At 46.1% G+C, this 25,168-nt stretch overlaps 1 protein-coding gene across 1 annotated transcript in view; it reads right to left on the bottom strand.

Annotated features, from left to right (window-relative positions):
- Nucleotides 1-4,674: 4,674 nt before the first annotated feature.
- Nucleotides 4,675-25,168, bottom strand: part of SLC22A23 (solute carrier family 22 member 23) — a 121,229-nt gene continuing 100,735 nt past the window's right edge. Inside the window, exons 8-12 of the mRNA XM_009279232.2 lie at nt 23,243-23,345; nt 19,662-19,894; nt 16,879-16,911; nt 14,936-15,059; nt 4,675-9,103 (exon numbers count right to left, since the gene is read on the bottom strand). Of these exons, the coding sequence (XP_009277507.1) occupies nt 8,746-9,103; nt 14,936-15,059; nt 16,879-16,911; nt 19,662-19,894; nt 23,243-23,345 (851 nt within the window). The 3' untranslated portion in view covers nt 4,675-8,745. The remainder of the gene's footprint in view (nt 9,104-14,935; nt 15,060-16,878; nt 16,912-19,661; nt 19,895-23,242; nt 23,346-25,168) is intronic.

Here is a 25,168-nt window from a genome sequence, read left to right as displayed (position 1 = left end):
CAGTGGATCTGCAAGATCATCACTAAGCATCTCTGTATCTTCTTTGTTTCACAAAGTGCTCGGTAAGGAAATCTGTGTTCTGCCTTGGCTAGAAATACCAAGCTTTGCTGTTATTGGTGTTTAGTTTTTCTCTGGGAAATAAAATCCTTGTTACTCCCACAAATTCTGTAATAACAGAGATGCTATTCACAGCCAAGCCTAATTTGTAGCTGTACTTCCAAGGTAGCCTTTCTAAACATCCTGCTGTGTGGTAATCTTCAGGCAGGCAGTAACTTTTTTTTTTCTATGCTGTCACCACTTTTTCCATGCTCCTTCCATTTTGGTCTTCGCAGGCACTAACTTAAGTAGCATATGATGCCATTTGAACATAAGTATTTTTATTTCTTATACTTCCCAGTTGCATTCCATCACCTGCCGTTTGTTCCTGCAATGTTAGGTTCCCTGCCCTGGAGCAGGAGTTTCAGCGCTGCCATGCGTCAGCATACACATTCTCCTGTTGTTTTCTTTATAGCCTGGTAGGGGTCCTAGCCAGGCCACCTCTATTTGGTGTACTGGCTCTATCTTCTCCCTTATTTCAGGGGAATGTTGTTTTTTTTTTTCTTTTCCATTGCTGAAGGCACGCTTGCCATGTTCCTATTCCTCTTTCTACCTATTTCTAGCTGTATCTGTTTGTATCAGGTGCAAGGGACTGTTTCCCACCACCCTGCCTGATTGCTCTGGCACGAGATGTGTCTCACTAGTCAAGAAACCCAAATCCTAAAAGATTGTTTCCTGTAGGTTAGTGGAGTCCAATTCTTGAGCAAATCTTGTCCATTAGTGCCTCCCTCGCCTGCATATCCTGAAATCACAGCAGTTTCAGCCGCACTGACTGCTGAATAGCGCCATGTCTTCATCTTCCCTCTGTAGGGACTGGCAGACTCTTGGTGAAGATCACCTCAACCTCTTGAGTCTTTCCCAGCTGGGCACAGTTCCCCTCCACCACCTCTTTTCCAGCATGAATGGTCTACAAACTTATGCCCAACGCTTGTTCTGTCCTTTCTCCTGCTCCCACCGGGCTCCTCTTCAAGCTTAGATTTGGGCCTTGGCCCTGTCCCTGAGGTCGTAGGAGCGGGTCTGTGCTGCCATAGTGCCTCTCGGCACTCAGCACGTCCCCGATGATGGGCTGCCAAGGAAGCTTCTTCCCCAGTTTGAGGGGCTGGTGCAAAAGGGGTTAGCAGCCAGGCTGCGTAGGAAGCAGCCAGGCTGTGTGGGAAGCAGCCCTGCTGAAGGGTTTTTTAGGTAAGCCTTGTCTTTCGCGGTTTTCTGCTTTGCTCTGAAGTTGCAGATGGTCTTCCGTGGAGGCATAAGATCTTCCCTCTTCTGTCCTTCTCACAAGAGTCCACGTGTCCAAATGAATCCGCAGGGAAGTGGGGACAGAAAAGGTCCCGCTGGGAGCAGAGATCCTCGAGCTCCACGGCACAGGCAGCCCTGAGGGATTCACAGTGTTCCTGGGAACTGGAACAGCATCCCGGAGACTCAGTTGGATCTTACGGAAACATAATTAAGAAGTTGAGTTTTGACACTGCAGCGTACGATGTAGCTTCGTTAGATAGGATAATGGTATTAATTAGTTCAGAATTAGCGTTGCATTCATTTAGGGCATGATGATGAAGCACTAGTGCTTACAAAACATGCTGCTTTATACCACAAAATCTGGTGCCAAGCGCTAATATTTTTGCAATCAGAGCAATGTGCCGCATTATGTCAGCGTTTTGTAGTGCCAAGTCTTAAAAGGCAAATGAGTCCTTGCATTTCAGAAGCAGCTCTACTCCCTAAGCTAGGAAGCTGGTAACCTGTTAGAAAGGAAAATGATAATAAATTGATTTGCATAATGAAAATGCCTCAAAAGTGCTGTACATAAAAGTTGCTGTACATTTTATATGTATATATAGGTTTCCTGTAGTTAACTTTCCTATTTAAAAAGGATTGAGATATTAGGAGTTCTGGTGTCTTTATTTTCAATTTTTAAAATTCAGATGATATTTTTGAATATTCAGCAGATTCTCCCTGGGATCGTCAGCTCCCAGCTCATTCCCTGCCAGCAATATCTTGTGACCCAAATACCATTTTTTGCCTTCTATTTTCCACAACTCAATTCAAACGTAGTGCCTATTTTTCCTCTATGGTACTTACATTCTTCACAAAGTTTAGCTTTAGCAGCCTATAGAGAGTTACAAATTTGCTGTATTACTATGGTAAAATCTAAGTAGGATTCCATTTTATTTATACAACGCTTCTTGGTGTTTTCTGCTCTACTCTGATAATTAAGTCTTCCTGCCCCAGCGGACGTTATTTTTGTCACTGTTTAGCTCTGTCATGGAAAGCAGCTCTTAATTGTACAGCACCTCTCTCTAGGTATTTGTCATTACAGTAGCCTGTGTTACTTGTGCTTGGCTTCACCATGTTCAACCCAGGCTCTCCAGCCTCCTGGACACCATATAAATAAAGGTTAAAGGAAACAAAATTACCGACAGCAGGCTTAGACAAGAGTGATGCACACTTTTGGGGCCCTTTTTAGGGGTTTAAGGGTTCATAATAAAAGGGAACTTTGTTAATTGGGGCCTAATGACTTTCTTGTGCGCCTTCCCTCTGTAAGGGTTTTTCACAGCAGAGACCAACTCATAAACTAGATTTCAGTGCTAAGAGTCCAGTATGGTCTGTGGTTTCACTTAAACGGTACCATATTTAAGCAGCGTCCAAAATCCACTAAAAGCACTGTGAGGCTTTCCAGCGACTAATGGCTTTTTGCAAAAACTAGCTGATAGTCACCAGGCTTGTGTTGCCCATCTCAGTGACGCGCATATTTTTGCCCAACGTGCCAATGCTCAGGTACTCGTTCTGCTATTCCTTTATGACTGGGTCCAGCACGGCAGGAGCGGAGCATGTCGTCTTGAAAACCTGCATGATACGGCTTTTAAAAAGGCTTGCTTGAATACCACCATCACTTTTATGTAAGAGCAAACTATGGCTGACTACTCTGTTTTGTGTTTTAGCCAGCAAGACCAAAAAACAGATATTTGTCAGCTACAATCTTCAAAACACAGACAGCAATTTCACCTTACTCATAGAAAACAGGATCAAAGAAGAAATGATGGCTTTTCCAGAGAAGTTCTGACATTGTAAAATAACCTGAGTTTTTGTTTTAGAAAAACTGGTTGCAATTTTCACATTGACATTAAGTTAGTATATTTGTTTTGTATTGTTTTGATTGAATTTGCAATTGTTATTAAATATAGCCGGACCTAAATACAGTTGGACCTGGATTTTTTTTTTCAAATTTGCTACCCTGTTAAGTAGGGGATAGGCGAGTAGAGTAGAAAATACACTGCAATGTGAGAATATAATCGTAAAAGCGCGTGCAGTGTCTCGCCTGCATGCAGTATGGGGATCTGCTGGGAAATCAGTTCCAAATTCTACCTGTACAATTAATCTACTATGGAGTGGTATTGAACATAGTATTGCAGCTTTTAGTGTTCAAATAATGAAAAAAACCCCATTTTTTTTGTATTGAAAAGCTGTAACACAAAATGAGCATGACCTTGCTCTATCTTCTTAGCCCCTGTTGGTTGTAGTACTAGCACTAAAGACTGGATTTCCTTCCATCTCTCGGGCGCTGAGAACTCTGGAAGGGTTTCAACAAAGGGTTTTCTGTATGTCCCCAAGGGCTATGTAGAAGGAAGAAAAGCACAGCTTGAATTTTGGAGCAATAGATAAATCTGTCAGGCTGCTAGAAGAGCATCATGGGTGTAAACTGACCATACTCATTAGAAAAATCAGAGCAGTCACCACCACCACCGCAAAGCACCCTGCTGCTACGTCTCTTGACTGGCTTTTAGCTAGGATGGATATCCTTTCAAAGGCAGATCCATGGGGTATTTTGTTCAACGAGAAGGGCAGCTAAAAGTTATCTATACAAAAAGCCCCAAACCAACCAGAGAGCCAATGGCGCGGTGACCGTTTGCAGCTGTCGGTACGTGCTGTGCTACGGCACACCACCTATTATTCACAGCAATTTGGAGGAACACTGAGCGTAGCAACCTGATGAGCGAGTCCAGGTTATTTCTTCGGCACTGCAAGTTGAACCCTGACTCAGACATAAGCTTCTGACACAGGTAAACAATACTAGTGCTGCTGCTAGATAACTGTCCTAGCAACCTACAGAAAACTGATGAACTTACCTTGCTGTGGCGGCACAACCAGCAATTAAAAACTGTAACCGAGAGGTTGCTGATGTAGAAGGCATAACCCCTGATGAGTCTCTTGCCCTAAGGGGTTTGAACACCCAGTGGCTTCCATGTTGCAGGTTTGACGTGGGCGCAGAGGGCCCTTCCTTACGTGGTGGGAACAGCTGCCGGTCCTTGGCTGCAGTTCAAGATCAGAATAGCAAAAAGCAGCTGTCGGAGGGTATTTTCTTTTTAATTTACACCACCCAGGAAACCGAGTCAACTGTTCTTCTGTGACTGAATGTAAAAGGCAATTAGTTGCAAATCAATGCGCCGATTTAATTAGTCTGATTTAAAAATCAGCTCATTCTGTGTGTAGAGAAGGGTAGGGCTGTTGGCTGAGGTGTCACGTTAGCTGCTGCCGGACTGTTTCAGAAGTCGCTGTGAGGGAGCCAGACCAAGGAGAGCAAACTGATGGGACAACGTCATTTTATTCTGTACATTTACATACAAAGTTCTTTTCAGTAGGTACAACAGATGTAACATCATGCAGACATTTAGCTTGTAAGACTGTTTTCAGTACTTGATTTAAGCTTGTGCTATGAGGAAGCACCACCAGACTATTCATGATCAAAACGTACAGTAACACGATTCTTTAAAACTTCATCAGAAGCTGAAATGGGGAGGGAGGTCTCACCCACTAGACATAACACACCATACTCCTTTCCTGAAACATTTTACACAATACATTTAAAATGAGGTTTGTCATTTTATTTTTCTTCAAAAAAACCCCAAAAAACCCCAGAAGAGAGTTACAGCAGGGGAGATCATCCCCCCACTTAATAGTGTTGTCTTATGTGCCAGCTACAGGCGCAACTTGACTTGACATTCACAGAGTTCAGTTAATGGCACTTCTGCTTCCAATTTGGTGACCTTTAGTGTTTGGCTCCAGGAAGTGGCAACAGTTAAGTAAAATACTTCCAAAAAAACCCTTCAAAAAAAAAAAAAAAAAAAAAAGCCTGCTCAACAAACCCAAAAAGTAAATCACACAACCCCCTTTCTGAGTGGCCACAAAACACTTGCAAACAGGCAACTGTCGTTATCCCTTTGCAGTGTGTCTGGCAACAAAAGCAGTACTGAAACCTTAAAAGGGGACAAAACCCCCCAAGATCAAGCATAATGTCACATTCACATTTTTGTTTAAACTTACAAAGATGGAAGAAAGCCCTTAAATGGTAAACCCAAAGAAAAATCCACTGATGGTCTTAGAGGTTACTGAAGGTTCACAGAAAAAGGCCAAAATGGACAGGACAGCTTTGACCGCTTCCCCTGTTGCGGTGGCCAGAAAGAGCCGCCTGAGAAAAGCCTTTCCTGGCGATGGCTGCGGAGGAGAGGCGTCCGAGGAGCCGATGGTGCGGCAGACTGGGACCCCAGCAGAGAGCCCTGTCCTGCCGCAGGACTAGGCAGAGCAGAGTAAGCATCTCCGCGTTTCCTTTCTGCCCTGCTGCATCACCTGGTACCCGACTCCTCCACACAAGATAGGCTTAGCAAAAGCTTTCCAACTCTGTGAGCGTGTGTGGAAAAAAATAATCATCACAGAGGTGTTCATCTTTTCAGGAAAAGGAGCAAAACTGGAGCTGCCAAAGCAGGAAATTAGTTTGTGTTTTATTGTCATGACAGAGGCAGAGGGCCAGACCAACTTAAGAAGCTGGGGATCCCCACGTTGCAGAAGATCAGTACCGACTACCTGGTTTCAGGCAAAAAACCCAAAAAAGCAGCAAATCAAGACAATTCCGTAAGACTTTTAAAAAAAAATCGCCGCTTGTTCCTGTCACCTAGTTTGTTTACTATATAAATGTTGATATGTTTAAACAACCATTCTCTTCCCTGGGCCCGTCTGTCATCAGAAAGCAACCACCAGAATAGGAAACGATAAAGTGCTGTGGACAACAGCGGCGAGCACAGCAGGACCGCTGACAGTGCCGGAAGCAGCCGGTTTGATAGGCTTGTGGACGGTCTACAAGAGCCATACCGTAGCTTGAGCACACACGCACAGAGACCACGAACGAAGGAGCCGCTGACTCCATGGCGTGATGGATGGCAGGACGCTGCTCTCCGCCTCTGCGCTCGCCCCTGCTCCCCCGCTTTCAGGCCCTTTTCCATGAAGGCTTGTTTTGCTTCTTCAATTTTTTGTTGTGAACCCGCTTCCCCCCCCAATGTGTGTGGCTTGCAACAAGCATCTCATATCAAAGGCAAAAGTTATTGCACAAATTTGGCACGTGAATACTGCATGAATGGGGAAGGCCTGGTTTTTTTTTTCCTTAGGTGAACACAGACTGCGGAAGTCTCAGCGCAGAACAAAAAGAGAAGCAGCCGTGCTCAAGCTCGACAATAAAACTTGAGTGTAAGGAAGATTGGGCTCTTGCTGTCACAGCAAGTCTAGCAAAGGTGAAAAAACCCAGTAGTGTAACTTTGGGCAAAACTACCATCAACTGGTCCAGTGTTTCTTACCAGGCTCAAGAAGAACCTGAATGTCCGCATCCTCTGTACAAAAATTAGCAGCTTTAGGACAACGTTGTTACTCTGAACGCAACAATCTCTGTCGTTTCTGCAGGTCTACCTGTCCCCTTGCACGCGTCAGTGTCTGAGGCCGCGCTACTTACTGCATTGCCTGCTGGGAAGCACGTATCTCTGATTTATTTGGGCCTGTAAGAGGACATCGGCAGCCTAATAGAGGATGGAAATTGTTAGGTACAGTAGTTAATCGACAATATATACAGCAAAGGAGGGAGGGAAGGTAGAAGAGGAAAGATACAGCAAAGGGGGAGGGAAGGTAGAGGAGGAAAGTGCAAATGAGCGCTTTCCATGCGTACGAACGCAAGATGTACATCAAACAAAGTGGCAATCATATGGACACTCAATACAACATCAACATCCTGCTGCTCTGGTTGTTTGAACGTCTGCACTACTGAGCAATCACAAATGGATGGCCTGAGAAAGGAGAAGAGGGAGGGAGAGCAGGGAGGTTAACTACAATGCAAGAAAGCTGTTTGTTTACAAAGTTCTTGCATTGAACTAGATCCTCACGATATTCACAGTGAGAACCAGAAGCTGATGGCCAAAGGAAATGGTTTGGGGGCTGGAGGAGAGAAGTCAGGCGGCCACTATCAAAGTGCCATCTGCACAGTAAGAGACAAACTGGGTGTTCGCTTTGCTTAGCCTAGAGTAGGATCCATCCAATTTAAGTAAACTTTTTTTTTTTCTGAATGGAAGTCCTACGAGAGCAGCTGGGGAAGGGGGGAAATCTGGGTGAGTTCACTGTATATGCTTGGGTCAGAACCAGAAAACATCTCTAAAAGCCCCAGGACAGCCAACTGTAAGTCATTATTCACAGGCTATCAATTCATTCCTTTCCGACAGTCACTTAAGCATTTTGTCCACTTAAATTGAAAACAAAAACCCTGGTTCTAAAAACAGGTAAAGCAGTGCCAGGGCACTCACTTCCCAGGAGCGGGAATCCCAGCCGCGCTGCCTTTTGGAATAAAAGTAGAGATCGTAGCCCACGCTCCTTACTTTTTGTCCCTGCTGGTCTATGCTCTTCTCCTGGAGCAGTCAATCAAGAGATTCTGGGCCGCCTGGTAATTAAAGCCATTCTTGGAAAAACTAATTTTTGCATCATTGGTCAAATCACTTACATCATCTATATTACTATTAAAGACCAGCGGGAACCGTCTAAAATAGATTAATGGACTCTTAAAATGCAGAAGGCTGATTCTCGTTGAAAAATCAGCTTGGTTAGGTAGGATTTTCTTCACTGCATTCGGTGAAAAAAACCCCAGTACTAATTTAGAAAGTAACTTTTAAGTGCGCATGGGCTACAAAAACAAACATAAGCTTCCTAAAATGCAGTCAGAGTCACAACAGGTTTTTCTTTTTTTTTTTTCTTTTTTTTTTTGGTGTATACAAACACAGCAGGCAACCTGGGCGCTTGGACTTTCTAGACAGGCACAAGAATTTTGCACAAGTCTAAATTTCAGTCAATTCAACTTTGCAGTGGATCCCTCTTTCCTTTAAAGAAACACAAAAACAAAACAGAAAACAACCCCCCCACGGTTTCTTTCTTGGAATGGCTGCACCTCTTATTATAAGATGGCTTCATTTTTGTGATCTATGAAAGGAAAAGGAAATAAAGTGCTTCTTGAGAATAAATCAAAATAAATATATGTATTTAATGGCAGGAAAAAAAGAGTTCTGAAGGGCTCCCTCCGGCCAGGTCTTTTCCCAGATGAGTCTTTTCCCCCATAACTTTTTCAAGAGCAATCTGCACAACAGTTGAAGATGCCAAAAGTTGCTTTAGCAGCAGAGTTGAATTCCCCCAAGTCTGTGTCTGCTCCATCACTGGTTTGTAAAATCTGTGCAAACACCTTTGCCCAAAGTGCTGCTCCTCCTGCACAACAGCATCAAATAAAATACGAAAGAAAGAGGAGAAGGGAAAAAAAAAACACCCAACCAAAAAAAAAGAAGGAAAAAAAAATCCACCCGGTTACATCGACTTCATCCCGTTGGCAGTGGTGTTCTCTGAGATCCCGTCGCTCACAGCTGCCGAATCGTGGAGGCCGGAGTAATCCTTGAGTTCAGAGTTTGTCAGGAGCAGGGGCTGCTCCCCCTTCTTGTGCGGCAGGAGGGGCTGCCGGGTGTAATGTTCCCCGTCCGGGATGTTTTCGGGCAGGTTCTGGTTCTTGCTCTCCGGCAGCAGCAGGATGCAGATGATGCAGATGAGCGTACAGCAGGCGAAGATGACGTGGTGGAGGAAGTAGCCTTTCTGGTTGTGGAGCTCCATGATGGGGGCGGTCAGGCGGCCGAAGCCCGCACTGGCCAGGACCAGCCCCAGCCCGCCTCCCCTGCAAACACAGCAGAGTGAGAGCCCGGCCCCACAGCCCGCTCCTGCCAGCGCAGCCCCATCGGCACTGGGGTTGGGGAGCCCACAGCCCTGACGGGTCCCCCAGACCACCTCCCTGCCTGGCACGCACCCGGGCGTCCGAAATCTCTAAGGCAAACCTAGTTTGTTCACAGCTTTCATACTGCACAGTTACTCCAGTAGGGAGTTGCTTTGCTGTTGTAGATCATTGCTGCCTGTTTGCCTCAGTGTGGGGAAACAACTATACTCACTTAAGTATCTTTTCACACCCATATAACTGCCCCCACATAAGAAGAGGAGGAGCTTTATCACCTGAGTGTGTAGACAGCCCTCTATAAAGTACTCCCATTTCCAAGTATTCCCATATTCAGTGAGGGAGAACCAGATTTTGCTTAGCACGCCTGCCTTCTCCAGCTTAGACAAGACACACCAAGAAGCAGTAGGTGCAGAAGTCAGTTTTGGCTGCCTCTACAGTATCTGGCATCAATCAGCAGTGGAGGGCAGGAGATTAGACTTTACAGGCCACTGCCTCGATCCATTATACCAAACGCTGAGTGCTGAAATATTTCCTCCATAAAAACATGTTGTGGCTGGAACTTCTCAACACACTGATGTTGTAATAAAATGCATAATTTTCAGAAAAAGAAGATAGCATAGCTAGTGGTCAGAATAGGAGAACAAGAGTTTGGGATTCATTTCCAAGACCTCCTCTTAATTCACTGTACAAGCTGAGGTAGGTCCCTCACTTCACTCTTTCTTGCTCTTCTCGTGTATTCTTGTATCACAGAAAGGTTACGAAAAGGTTAGCATTGCTGAAATGCTTAAATTATAAACAGGTAACTTTATAAAATATTCTTTATGACAGAAATGCTTATTTATTAAATGCAGTGTGCTTGTGTCTTGAGATCATACATGCAGCACACCAAAAACCAGTGAAAACACATTACAGCTTAAAAAAAAAAAAACAAAAAAGTGTGAAAATAACCTCATCTTCCTCCAGTCGCAAGCATGGAAGTCGCTTGTGCAAGCCAAATTCAGTGCTCTCTCCTGATGCTTGGCTATGCAAGCAACCTCTCTTGCAATTCCTCGTCTTGCTCATCGACGCCTCTCCAGGTCCTGGCGCAGGCAGGCCTGGCACACCTCCGGCCACATGCACACGCCCACCTCGTTTTGAGGCACAGCTCGTGCTCCCGGGGCCTGTCCCTGCTGGGTGACCCGCACAGAAGCGACACCACAGGCGTTTCTCTGGGGCAGACCATTCCCTCCTCCTGCTGCGGCATGACCGAGGTCTCCGGCCAGCGGAGCGTCACCCTCAAGTGACTCGTTTTAGCAAAATCTCTGAGAGTGGCAGCTTGTCCTTCATTTTCCAAAGACCCTGCTGCCTGCAGAGGGAGGTCTCCCCGTGAGCTTAAATCGCTGGCACCCTGCTCCCCACTCCCCCACCAAGCTCGGCTGGGCAGCACGCTTTCTGCGGGTCCTCTGGGAGATGCCATCTATTCCCAAACCCTCTGGTGATCAGATGGGCTCAGGTGCTTCAGTTCCTGGCCCAATGTCAGAGATGTAATTATTAACGATAACCGGACCTTAAAGAAGACAACTGCAGAAGGCCAATGAACTGCTTTACATCAACTACTTGGAAAAAAAGTTTCATCGACTACTGAGCATACTAGAAATCACAGCACGATAAACCTACAAAATGCCAAATTCACTCAGCCAACCACCGTGTTAAAGCTAATCTTCACCCAATCCTTTCCGAAATCCACTGCTGCTTACTTGACAGCTGAAGGGCAGCAAGCACAGATTTCAAAAGATGCTCTTGGGACACTGACTGGATCAAAAATTCACATCTGTACCTTCTAATTCTCCAGACTCGGCAGAGCATCCTTCACAGACAACAGTGATTTCCCCAAAACTTGCCAGTTTTCCGGTGGCAATTTAGAAACCCAGCTGAATGCGGCCATTGTGCAGCTGGCCTCCCTGCAACTTCATTAATACACTCACATGAGCAATCGACACAACCAGCCCCGAATGCATGGCAAATCACTCTCCAAGCTGGCTCCGGAGCAACAGAAGCCCGGCTCATTTACATCAGTGTTTGCTACAGCTAAATTGTATCTCAACCCCCGAGAAGGACCTGAGGTGAGTTTTAAAAGCCACTGTAGAAGGACATCAAGCAAGCTGAAAGGAAACAGGAAAAGGCAACAACAAAGACGGCTCTGTCATTACGGGTCAAGCGGCTTCAGATTTGGAGGGGGAAAAAGAAGTTTTTCCATATGACGTCAGTAATTAGAGCCGGCGTTACTTTATCCAGCGCCATCAAATCCTGGCAGAAGGCGGCTTGAAAATACATTTTGGTATGCGTCCTAGAAGATTTTTTTAAATGTTTGACTATACTGCAAATATGAAAAAAAACCCAAACCAAAACCAAACTGAAAATACCGTCAGGCATTTTCTGTTGTTCACGTGCACATCAGGAAAACGGGTACAGGACAAGAGAGGCAGCACCCTCATACTTCACACTGTCTTTGTAGGCGTCATGGGGCAGCAGGTGGAAACCAAAAACATTCAGGGTGTTTTGGGGCACCACTCCTCAGTACGAGGTCTCCCACGGCAGGGGGCCAGCGTCTGTACTTCAAACGCGCTCCGAGGTGCAGAGCGGAGCCAAGGGAGGGAGTGCGAGGGCTGCTGGCATCCACGACGAGCCCCAGCTTCTCCCCTTGCACCTCCGCCTGGGAGGCTTTCCCACAGCACAGCCCCACGGGTGATCAGAGCCGCTTCCCCGACCCCTGCTCGCCCAGCGGCAGCAAGGCTGGATGGTTTGCGTGAGACTTACCGTCCTGACATGGTCCAAAATTTTGTCCTCAGAAAGGGCCTCCCTGTTCACGGGGGAGAATTTCCTCGCTCGCTACCGCAGTCTTTTTTCAGAGAGCAGCAAAACATCCTCACTGATACTCTTTGCTCAAACCAGGCTAAACCTAAGAAAGGGGACTTGCCCTTCTCAGCACTGCTCAGGGGAGCAGAGAAATGTTAATCCTATCTTCGGATGGCCATTTGTCTGTCTCGAGCAAACGGGTCGACACACAGCATGGCTCAGAGTACAAAAGAGCCAGAGAGCTACTCGGGCTGGAGGAGACTTTGGGAGAGCACCTACTCCAGCCTCCTGCACAAAGTGGGGCCAACACTGAATTCAGACCAGCCACTCAGCCAGCTCAGCCACTTCTTGAAGTCAGTCCCTGAAAACCTCCACGGTTTTTCCCTGCCTTTCCTGTGTGTAAGCAACCCTGTTGTGCACTCAGCCCCAGGACAGAGCTTCAGTAACGCACCAGGACGCCCTTGGCCTCATGGGGCAAGGCACCACCTTTGAAAAGCCAGGCCTGGTTCAGGTCCCCGTAAACAGCACTGTACCCCACTGGAAATTTGGCTTGAGACAGCTATTGATGGGTAAAGCTCCTAATTTGGCCATCACTGCCCACTCTTCATTTCTTTGGCTGGGTGGGCACAAAAGCAGGACACAGAGAGAAAAAAATAGATCTCTCTTCCACTTGGTAGTAACCGAGCATGCAGAGGATGGGGAGAGGACACACCATGCTTTCCTCAGCCTATTTCTATTTAGTAGCTGTTCAGACTGCAGTGGTGCGCCTGTCAAGATTATTAGAGATGGATTATCGGCGCCACTTAGTGCTTAAATTCAGCATTTGGAAGGAGCTCTGTACTGAAGCCCCCAGTACAAGGAAGGGGAGTTCCTGGTGAAGCCCTCCTACCTAGCGCCAGGAGACCGGGGTGCAGTGCAAGGGTACGAAGGACCCTCTGTGCCATGTGACAGCGTGGGACCTTTGTGTTTCTGCAGCAGGCGGCACCTCTTGGGGATGAAGAAGGCTGTTTTCCTCCTACACTGCTGTAACCGTTCATCTCAACACCACAGCAGTAGAGCTGGACGGGTGCTACGGCTTCTCTTTCATGCCACTGCTACCCCGATAACAGCAGTGCTGTTTTTGTCCCTCAGGGATGGGGGATTACAGGTAAAGGATCTGATCAGGGAAACCCCAGAGATGGCCCCAGCGCTCTCTCTGCCTCCCTTTTCCTTAAGGTTCCTCGAGATTCAACCAAAAGCATATTAAGATGGTCTGAAACAGTAAAGGGCATCTGAGGCAGTATTGTGGAGAACAGGTTATGAAGGAGCAGCCAGATCCCACCGAAACACAAGACACAAGGCAACTTAACCACACCTCTGCCTGAGACAGGTTTACACACCGTCCTAAACTCCACCTCCTAATTACAGCCCTGAGTGGATCTTATCAAGAGCTTCACGGTGGTAGGACCGCAAAGCGCTGCAGAGCGTCATCATCCCTATTAATAAATAGGGACCCTGAGGCACATCCAGCTATTGTCACTCGCCTGGCGTCAGCCAGCAGAGTCAGGGGAAGCAGAATTTTGGCTCCCAGCCAGGATTTTGTCCTCTTCCCTGTAGCAACGTAAGTGATTTAAGGAAAAAAGCTTGCTAAGTTCACACTGCACATCTGACCCTACTTGGCAGATTCTCTTCTGGTTGATGTGGCCAATTCCTTATCTATATGTCTTCCAAACAGAGACAAGGAGAAAATTAAAGAGACATAAAAACACCAAACTGACTGACATGCACATAAGTAAATAGCTGTTAGTGTTTTGGGCTGCTATATAATCTCCTCACCACTCACACTGCCTTTCCCTGTGGAAATAACGTTATCTGTAAAATACATTCACAAGTCAGATAGCTTGGAAGAAAAGGCCACAGATCAAGGAGGCTCTGGCCACTCAGCTGACAGTTTTGCTATAATACTTGTGCAGCGTTATTGAAAAGGCTTATAGTTTGTAGAAAAAAAGAAAAAAAGAATATCCTCTTCCCTCCACCCTCCCTCCCACCCATATGACCGACATTCCTGGGAAATTCAATGGAGTCAGGGCGGACTCCTGAATTGCTGTGGCATTGCTGAAAGCATAATCCAGAACACAAAAGCACAACCTTTGTGCTGTGGAAGATAACAGTGAATACATAAAATGGTACAAAAACCTGACTACACAAAGACATTTTATGGGAAGCTCTCCAGCGAAGATCATCTGCCTGATTTCTACTATTGCCCAGGATGAAAGCGATCCTCTTTAGAAAAACTTTCAGCCTCTGCTAAGATAGATCTGGGTGCAAAGAGAAAGATGACTTTCTCCGCAATAACGGCGGGCCACTCCCACTGGTGCTGCTGTAGGAGAGGCAGACTTGCAGAGCACCTATACGCACTAAAAGCATTTAACACCACACGTTGCAACACCTCCTTTCCACCGAAGCACCCCTACAGCTGGCTTGATTAACCTGCTCTGTGGAGGCAGGGATTGCCTGCACCTATGTCCTCCTCTGCACCCTCGTGGAATTTTTCTTTTAATATCAAGCTGTAGACTCACACGGTCACTGCTTGTACAAATCCAGCAGAGTAAGCGAAGCGATAACCATGTTCTACTGCACTATCTGGTTCAGCTAAGTATTTAAGACCATACCGCACTGCAAACAAATGCAATTCATATGATGCCTGGCCTGCTGATAGTCACCACGATGGGACACAAGGTGGAGCCATCGGAAACAAAGCCCCTCTGTCTACAGACAGGCATTTACTTAGGCAGACTGACTGCAGCGACATTAAATTAAAGAGCGGCCCAAAAATTGCTGCGAGGTCTCCAATTATGGGGGATTTCCCTTCCCATACAATGGGCTAAGCTACACAGCCAGTTATCAATTAAATGAGGATAATTTCATCCCCATCCTTTGAAGAGGGGGGCTCCAATGTCTCACCTGATTACTGTGGGTGTGATTTCAGCACAGAAGAACACGCTGAGGCTTCCAACGGCATGCGAAGAAAACATACCCACGATGGAAAACGCAGTAGAGAATTTGTCTTTGACGCTGTCACTCATACCTGTCAGTGTGTTCATAAAAAGTGAGAATGAGGCCAAACTTCCAAGGAAGAAAACAAGAAAACAGGTTTATGTTACTCATTCTCCCTAGAGAAGATTGAGTCATTTTTGTAATAGTAATTTAAAACCGGTATTTATAAAATCCATTCCCCAAGCACCCGAGACACAAACATACGTGAAAAAAAAATCATAATGTCATGCCACAAATGGCAGCAATCTCCAAATTATTTATGCCCAGCCACCACAAAAAGGTAAAACCCAAGAAAAAACACATATTTGGGCAGTCTTTTAGGCACCAGCCACTTCCCTCCCACGTTTGACAGGCAGTGTTCATCAAGCTGCCAAACATCTGGTACAGCTCGGTGGCTTAGGCGCTGGAGAGGCTCGCAGGACAAGAGGGGAAAGAAATAAAAGTGCTTCCATCTCCGTGCTAAGCATGTGACTGATCCTGCACGTGATCAGTCTGCAAACTCTGTCATAACCCCCAGCTTGACAGCCTTTGCCTGACAACTCTGGGAGAGAAAAGCCAATGCCAAGGACGGTGAAGCACTCCCCTAAGTCACCGTGCCCAACAAGGCTGTTTGCTCAATCATTTCACGGCTGGAGGGCAGCAAGGTTTCTGGGAGCAGTGTCTATCAAGCACAGGGAGAAACCCCAGTAAATCTAAACAAAGATAAAGGAAACTGTCTCCTGGCCATGATGACAACACATCCCTGAGTTGATCCCTGCTCGCCACCTTCTGCGGGCAGGGGCGGGATATCTAATCCAGGGTTGTACAAGCTTATGCAGTCCGTCCTGGCCAGCAAGGAGGCCACGTTGTTCACAGAGACTATTGTGCCATACGAGGGGAACACATCATGCCTAACAGGAGCGCTGGGGAAGGGGCTGGAGCTTTGCAGCCAATGCCCCCCAGCTTCCTCCAGCCAAGTCCCAAGATCTGCCCAGAGAAAGGGCTGCTCATCCGCTTGCAGTCCCAAGCAGGTATATTTTCTGGGTTGGATTCAATGAAAAGTAACACCTGCTTTTGTTCTTGCTGACTATGTCAGCTCTCAGGAGAGAAAGGTATTTGGGAGCTCTTAGGTTACAACTTCTGAAACGTGCTACAGCCTGCTCAGGGCTAAGCCCTTTCTGCAATGCACCCCAAGTGTGGGGGAGAGAGCAAATACTGCCAGCAGATAAGGACATGAGTGCGGCACCTTGCAAACTACGGGTCTGTGAGGCTCCCTGGCAACTCTTGCATAGCGGGTGAGGCTGCACCACTGACCCCCCAGGGAGTCGTGACTGCTCAGCAGAACAGACCTTGGAAAAGCTGGGCAAGGACAGGTCCGTTAAATCAAATACAGAAGGGAAAATTTTGTTCCCCTGTACCCTGTCACTGCATTGCTATTATAGTACTTCAGGCTGGGATAAGGTGCCCAGGGAAGTATTTTCTAAGGTGCCTAAGTCCCCCTATCAGAAAGGACTTTGGCATCTCAGATCTTTCTGGAAAAAAACGACTGGGAATGTTGCTTCTGAGAAGGAGACTTTCTGAGAAAGCCTTGCCCCGTATCTAAAAATAAACCTTGGGGGACCTCTGCACCCTCTCTTGACATGCAGAGGCGAGTCAGACTATGTCGAGGGGATGCTACACCGAGAGACTGCATATAAACAAACAGGCCTGCCTATGAGCGGGGTCCCAAGGCACTGTGTAGAAGTGGGCTTTCCCTCTGCAACCCTCTGTGGTGGCAGCTCCACTCTGGGTGCTTTGGCCCTGGCCTTTCGGATCTACCCACTCCCAGAGGAACGCTTCCTGCATGACGCAGACTTGTCTGTAAACCATACCTGAGTCTGGAAGTTGACTGTATTTTCCGATCACTGGATCCAAGACCACAGAAGTCAGAGTAAAATAAAATTAAGAGAGAGAGGGAGAGAAAACAAGAACATACTGTTGTTACATATTTATCCATCCAAAGGAAAGGAAAAAAAAATGGTAAATCACCATAAATCACGCCACCCTAGCCCCCCATACACTTCTCCTTTCCCAAACCACCACTGGCACATCTTCCTGTGGCCACCAGATAGGAGACGCCATTTCCAGGCCCCTTTCAGCTGGAGGACAGCATGCTAATGAGACAGTGATAACAAACGCAGCAGTAAAGCATTTTTAAGAGCCCCAGAATTACCACTGGGATTAACACAAAGGCCTCTTTGTCATTAACGAAGGGGGAGAAGAGAAACCGCCCTCATGCTGCAGCCCCAAGGGAATGGCTAACAGAAGCTTTAGTTAGAGAGCAAAACTCTGGGCATCAGCATTGTCCCACTGGTGGGAGACCTATTGCTCGCCAAAACCCTGAGCTGGTGGTCCATGTGTCACGCTAGCCACCAGCTGCCATGCGTCCTAAACGTAAAGGAGCACACGACAGTACTGGGCAGCAAGGGAAGGGCAGCGGCACAAGCTGGGCGCAGCTCTGCTGGTCATCTCCCACTAGGCTCCTGTGACATCCCAAGTGACATCCCGAGGTCCGGAGGAAGGGCCGAACACAGCAAGCCTCAAGGTCTGCCGCAGGTTTGCTGCTGATGGAGAATGCTCCCATCCCTCTCTCACCCTCCTCCTCAAATTCTGATTTCGTTTGCTAATTACACCCAAATTATGCTAACCTAAAACACGCAGGAGGCTGTAACAGATTTCATAATCGGCAGGGTCACTGCTTCTCTCCAAACACTGTCTAACTCTTCTGAGGAAGAAGGGGGGCATGGTCTAGAGCAGGGGGAGACGAGCTGCTCTGAAGTTCAAGGCTGCCTTTCCCTCCTCACAAAGAAAAGGGCAAGGGCAGAGTGGGGAAGGCTGACGGGTGCATGGCACTGAGAGAAGTGTAGGTGCCAACGTAGCAGAACGCACCTAGAGCCCAAGGCTGCTCTTAGTTTTAGCAACTTTGCTCACAAAACCACCTAAACCCATTATGGAAAAGGTTGTAATGATTCCTACAGGGTGCTCCTCCCCACCTCCCTCACCCCTTTTTTGTTGTTGAAAAACTGCAACCAGATATTCATGGCTCTGGAACAGACTAATGGCTCTGGCACACTTTCTCTCCACTAAGCAATTGCATATTTACTACCTCAACAGCCTCAACAAACATCTGACATCCTTAAAAAAAAATATTAGATGAATCTAGTGTAGAGAGACCCTGATGGACACCACCACAAGAACATGGATTTTCGGGAGGTCGCACACACGCTCAGTGTGCATCTGCATGTGAATGGTCACAGTCTGTCAACAGGCTGGGGATGAGGTGGGGCCGGGGGCTTCTCCCGCTCTCAGTTGAGACTGCTGGACATGGTAAACGTGTGCTCAAAGGGCATGTAGACATCTGTGCCAGGCTGGGAGCAAACACACATGATTTTGGAGTTTCCCCCATGTCATGAAAGAGTTCCCTGTTTCCCTCCTACACTCCCACAAATAGCTTGTTCGCTAAAGGTTAACTTAGTAAACGCTTTCAGGAAACGCGGTCTGTAAATATGGACAATTCTTGCTGGCTCGGGGCTGCCTTCAGCATGCGGGAATGTGAAATCTTTCCATCCTCAATGCAAAAAACTCTTTCTCATTAAAGCCCTTAATTATTTCTAAACTTAGAAATGAAAACCAGCAACAACCAGTGTTCTGGTGTTTGTCTCGTATCCAGTTTGTCCAAAGCATGTCTCAACCCTCTTCCTCCTTCCTTGGGGTGAGGTTTCATGGGACAGGGGCTGAACAGTTGGCAACTGTGAGAGGGGCAAAGCACATCCCACCTTCGCTGTGTTTCAACACCTTTCTGATCCATCAAGTTCACCTTCCTCAACCAACAAAAAATTAAGACAAGGAAATAAAATAAAAAAAGGGAACTTTTCTGATCCATCAAGTTCACCTTCCTCAACCAACAAAAAATTAAGACAAGGAAATAAAAAAAGGGAGTATTTCCCTTTTTAGCAGTTTTAATAGCTGAAGCAGCTCAAAAGGGCCAGAGAAAGGTCACTGCCTGCGAACAAGGAGGTGGGACACTCTTGCTTTTAGCAGGAACAACCCATTTGAAAAGCTGTGTCGCCTCACAAAATCATGTGTATATGTTCACATCGTCTATACATACACACCATGTTAAAAGTAGAGTCTTTCAGCTGCATATTTCCATGTTAGCTGTGTATTACTTGCACATTGCAAGATGCTTAGAGCAGGCAGAGGACATATACCTACTGCTTTAACATCTGTTTGGTTTAGAGGCCATCTGAGAAGCAGACTCAAGTGGGAAAGTTTTCCCTTCCCAATCCCTACCCAGCTCTTTTCCCAGAGGCTATTTCACTGAAACAAAACTAAAAGCGTTTTTTGTTTGTTTGTTTTTAAGTGACAGTCTTAGAAGCAGCACCAATGCTCCATGAGCTTCACCATGGGGACTCATCCAGAACACAATGGCTTTTGTTAATGAACCTAAGACAACAAGTGTTTGGGGGATCCTTCAAACAAATTCAGCTTCTTAAACTAAGCAGGTGTACGGCATGTCAAATCTGAGAAAGGCAAAGGAAATGCTAATATTTCCTGGTCCCTTATTTGCATGTCAAACTTGTGTGGTCCTGAAAAGCTCTTGACTCCAACTTACAGTTGAGAAGGCCCAGCTGCAGAAGCGATGCCAGGGCTGTAAGGATCATGAAAAGCAGGAGTCCTCCTCTTCTCCCCAGAAACCCGACCACCGGGCACATGGCCAGGCAGGATGCCAGGGCAATCCCAGCCATGGTGTAGTAGTCCGCATAGAAGTTGTGGGTAATTGCCATCTTCGCTTCGTGCCCCATCATGCTTTTTGCAAAACAGTGGTGTATGCCGTAACCAGTCAGCCTAGGGGAGACAAGAGAGGGCAAGAGGAGATCATTGCTGAGAAGGCAGCCACGCACTGCAACGTAATTCAATGTAGGAACACGTTAATGCAGGAAGAATTTCTTCTGCTGCAGGAATACAACACCTAATGCAAAAAGACTCGTCTCAGACTTCTAGGTGCCACTGTAAAAATAAGCAACGATCAAAAGAAGCAAAAGAAAAACCTCTCTATTCAACCAGACATTTGCAATCTACTGTCTTTATTCATATAGCTGTTGCTCGTGGTACGATCGGGGTACGAGCAACTTTACAAGGACTCCTAGTACGTGATTGGTTTTCCCAGTGTATTTGAGAACTCCCTTAGCTCGAGAAGGACATCTCTCCATTCCCAGTGCATCCACTGGCAGCCACAGAGCCAGTGCTGCTGCAGCCTGTGTGCTTGGACAGCAAAACACCGCGCAATACAGATGTGTCTTCCAGGAAGACCCGGCTGCCTGTGGCATTTGGTCATACTAAAGATTGCATCTCACTTCCCAACCTAGCCTGTTACAACTGAAAACCCCTTAGAAATGAGTATTTGAAGTCACATGTGCTGCAATGATTATTACAATTATGAAACAATAAGCCCTAATTCAATCTACACATTTACACCACCCTTCATAGCAATGTGTCTCCCCTTCTTTCAAAAGTTTCTTTGTGATGCCAGTGATGAACATCTTGCCACTCCATTTCACTCCTCTTTCTCCTGTCCCCCCCAGCCCCCCAAGAAAGGAAAAGAGAAAGGAAAAGAGAAAGGAAAAGAGAAAGGAAAAGAGAAAGGAAAAGAGAAAGGAAAAGAGAAAGGAAAAGAGAAAGGAAAAGAGAAAGGAAAAGAGAAAGGAAAAGAGAAAGGAAAAGAGAAAGGAAAAGAGAAAGGAAAAGAGAAAGGAAAAGAGAAAGGAAAAGAGAAAGGAAAAGAGAAAGGAAAAGAGAAAGGAAAAGAGAAAGGAAAAGAGAAAGGAAAAGAGAAAGGAAAAGAGAAAGGAAAAGAGAAAGGAAAAGAGAAAGGAAAAGAGAAAGGAAAAGAGAAAGGAAAAGAGAAAGGAAAAGAGAAAGGAAAAGAGAAGAAAGGAAGGAAGAGCAGGGGACTGGAAGTACAGAAGTCAGATGAAAAGCCCCAGCGTCACCCCTGACGTGGTGCAAAACTGCAGCAGAGCTGCTACGGGAGGTCAGTGCTCCCAACTGCCCCCATCGCAGCACAAATAGCCCTGGCATTTAGACCAGACAAACCTCATGTCACCAATTAATTGTGCCTGACAGAGTGGCAGGCACAGATCCAGGTCTCCAAAAAATGAATGGCAGGTACATTACACTGATACACCTCTATCCTCCTGAAGGTCAGGAATTTGAAGCTCTGTCAGTGTAAACTGGATATTAACATAAGCACAGAAACAGTTGGGGGAATACGCAATCGCTGAGTGCACGACAGCCCAGGGCCTGGGGAATTTCTCTTGTGGTCTTGTGAATCAATGCTATAGTTCAGAAATACACCCCCAATACCAAACACCTTCCCCCGATAAAAACCTAGCACAAGTACTTGCTGTTACACAAGAATGTAATTTGCTTTGGATATCTAGATTATAACTGACTCCTCCCATAAGAGAAATATTAATCAGCAAAACAATATTAATAAGAGGGCAGAGTTAACCAGTGCGTATCTTCTCTCTTTCTCTTCTGTGCAGGCAAACACACTCGCTGAAGTTGTTGTTTAGGCCATGACCTATAAACTAAATTCATGTATCATTTGGACTTTGCTTTCCAGCCTGCTTCCCCAGGAATTACTCTATTATCTTAACTTGCTGAGCAGCTCAGAACAGTTGCTTTTAAAACTAAATACATTTATCTCCCTCGATGTCTTATCATTCCCTGTAAAAGGTTCCTTCTCCATGTTCCACACTACTAAAATTTAGCACAGCCCCATCTAACAGGAATAACAGAATTAAAATTAAATAGGTTTTTTTTTCCACCCCCTAAAAACAAACATGAAAGCTATTTCCTCAAACACACATCTGCTTCACGCTCTACTTGGATGGCAAACAGCCTCCGTGTGCTATTGCCAGAAGTTATTCTTTGGGCTGCCCAGTTCTGGTTTAGGGAATTTCCAAATGCGCGTAATTAAAAAGGGTGAGGGAGAAGGGGAGAATTCCCCACGTAAACATTTTTCACAAATACAGTTAACAGTGGCTATTAAATCCACCAGCTCAGCCTAAGAGGAAAACACTGTTTCAGAACAGAGGGAGTCACCCACTGGTAGGTGGGAGACAGACACAAAACCCATAAAACCAGAGTTGGTTCTGCAACCGATAACGCTGGACACTGACCCCTGACGTCCGTGTGCCTCTGAGTGACTATCTGCTCAGCACAGGGGCTATCCTCTCTGGGTTATGACTGATCCATGAGCCTGTTAACAGGAGTGAAGGCTGCAGAGTAGGGCCCTGAAGTGATGAAGAAAAAGCCACAAGAGAGCTACGTACTTCTAAACAGAGCAGAGGATGGGGGATTTCCATTCTTCTCCCCACCTCCCATTTGAAAAAAATCACAAAAGGAATTCAAATGGGCATTTTATAAGCTCGAAAAATTAGAAAATCCACTGCCGCTGCCCTCCCAGAAGTTGGGTTTGGTTAGAGGCTAAATTTGCAGCCCATCTATTTCCCCCTTTTACAAGGTGCTCAGTTCTGGACAGAAGGTCTCAGAGCCTGTAACCTGCCAAACCCTCAGGCAGATGCCCGGTTTTGCCCACGTAAGCATGTCCAAGCTGAAGCCTTAGGACGCAGGCACCACATTGCTCTCTGCAAGACCACACATTCTCCCTGCGTGCCCCGTACATGATTTGGGAGTGCTGAAGCACTTTGTAATCTGCTTTTGAAGACCTATCAAGGACAGCTGTTATACAAGGGAGCAGGCTTGTATTTACTGGCAAGCAACATCTTCCTCTGCAACACAGCTATATCAGATGTAAACAACTTGAACTTGCGCCCCTGTGGCATTAACGATTTCAGAAATCCCACCCAGGATGCCAGCAGCAGATGTCTGCATGCGTGAGCACGTACCAGCACGTGGCCATGCGAGACCACTGGTGATAGCAATGCACTTGCAGCACGACACCTGAGAAGACACATGGTGCTGCTACCTGAAACAGCCAATGAGTTCCTCCACGTTTGCCATAAAAAGTAATTCCCTGCAACAGCTGGTGTTTTTCCAGGATCATTTATCAGAGACACTAGTGAAGGGTCCCACACTAGGAAACAGAGGAGCTCTCCCATCATTTCCCATTACTGCTTCCAGTTCACCAACCACACAGCTATTCAAACAGAAGGAGATCGGACTTACGAGTTCACACACAATACTACAATGTTTTTCCACAGGTTCCTTGTTCCCACCACTTTAACAATGCAGACTTTCTTCGGTCTCCTGGTGATCTCCTTTTCCAGCTCTGAAACAAACCAAATCAAAATTATTATTTCAGTGGGGAGAACGAGAAGGAGAAGCTTCGCTTGTGAACTACAGAAATTCTGAGGGATGTTCTGGAGAGCAGGACACTATCGATTACACTAACAGGAGCTATAAAAACACTGAATAACCTGCCTAAAGTCCGCCTCAGGTTCTTCCTTTTCTTCCAGGCTTCCCTTAATCTTCTTGGGGCTGAAGAACTGCCCAAGAACTCCTTCACACCCCAAACCTTCTCCCAGTTTGAAACACGTATGTAAAATAGGGGCAGTACAGAGCTTGATTCCAGCAAGCATGATTAAAATTTCCTGAAGAACTTCAGGATTCTGTTAATATTTAACCCCCCCCAGGCAGGACTGTGCTTGTGCAGCTACAAGACCTGCTGCCTTTCTGCAATGCACACCTGAAAAGCCATGGAAAGGACTGGAGCTCAAACTCATTTTTCATGGGAATCTTTTGAGGTTTGTTCAAATCCAAGTTTCAGAAAGAAGTGGCTAGGACACTATGTCAGCTCATCCTCTTCCCCCCCTCAACATTTCAAATATTTAAAATCGTTCTGATGGACGTCCTAAACAGAAGACACTTCCTTAAGGAAAAATCCTTGGGCATCATCAGCTGTGATGTCTTTGCGTTTCAGAACTAAAGCCTCACCACGTCCTTAAAACGCTGGGCAGCTGCAAGCTAACTTTTCTTTGCAATACTATAGTAACAGACAAGCCTCACAAATATTGCATCCGATATGCTTGTTGGCATGGGACAGTAATGAAGGGCACTGCTTACTTCCCAAATATCACTAGGTTAGAGCCTGAACACCTGCCTAAGCATGCCAACAAAACCACTGTTTCCAAGCTACTGGATCAGTGAGACAGCTGCAAGGGCATAAAGTCTGGTAAAAACGGAAGAAGCTGTGTCCATAAAGAAGCATCACAAAAACCAGACTAGAACTAGTTTTTAGGGCAAAGACTTGTACTGCTGCTTTCTAGGCTGACTGCGTTTAAAGGCGGCAGCGCGGCCCTGTTCTGGACCGCGCATCCGTTCCCTTCGTGCATACGCAATTAGCCCGGGTGTCCTCAGTCGTCCGCACTGGCCTGCCCCGACCTCTGTCTTACTCCACTGAATAGCAATCTCTTCAAGAGATGCAAGACAGGGAAAAAATAAAAGCAAGCCGCGGGGGAAAAAGAATGAGATAAATCACCCGAATTTACAAACAAAACAAAAGACACATTTGTCCGCTGTTATTTGAAAATTGTATCATAAAAATAATAAATCAAAGAAACACTATTTATATGCAAATAGCTGAGCTATTCACTGCTTACAGGTCACTCCTGGTCTTCTATCTAGAGTAACTACAGGGAACGCTTCTGAGAAAAGCAGCAAAGGGTATTTTACATTAATGATTGTACTTAAGCAGAATATTGCTGTACTACTTTCCTTACCATCTGATAATATCCATTTCTCCCCAGAATCTACGCAGCATGAAGGTCACAAAAGCATAAAAACAGAGGTGGAGCAAAAGAGGAAATTGGTCAAATTAATATTTGTACTACAGGAGCACTCAGCAGGCTCAGCAATGGATCAGGGCTATATTAAAAAAAAAAAGCAATAAAAAAGATGGTACCTAATCTCAAAGCGCAAGGTCAAAATGATTTTTGCAGCAAGATTCTGGAAAGCGGTAAATGGGAATAAAATAATTCAGAACAACTGAAGCAGTTAGATAAAACATAGTTACAAAGCCTATAATTGAGCCCAAGCCAAACCTTCTACAGCAAAAAAGTCAAAGCAAGCACTAGAAGCAGCACAAGGTTTTGA

This window comes from Aptenodytes forsteri, unplaced genomic scaffold (genome assembly GCF_000699145.1).
Source record: "Aptenodytes forsteri isolate BGI_AS27 unplaced genomic scaffold, ASM69914v1 Scaffold81, whole genome shotgun sequence".
NCBI classification, from domain to species: domain Eukaryota; kingdom Metazoa; phylum Chordata; class Aves; order Sphenisciformes; family Spheniscidae; genus Aptenodytes; species Aptenodytes forsteri.
This window is presented reverse-complemented; position numbering and strand designations above follow the sequence as displayed.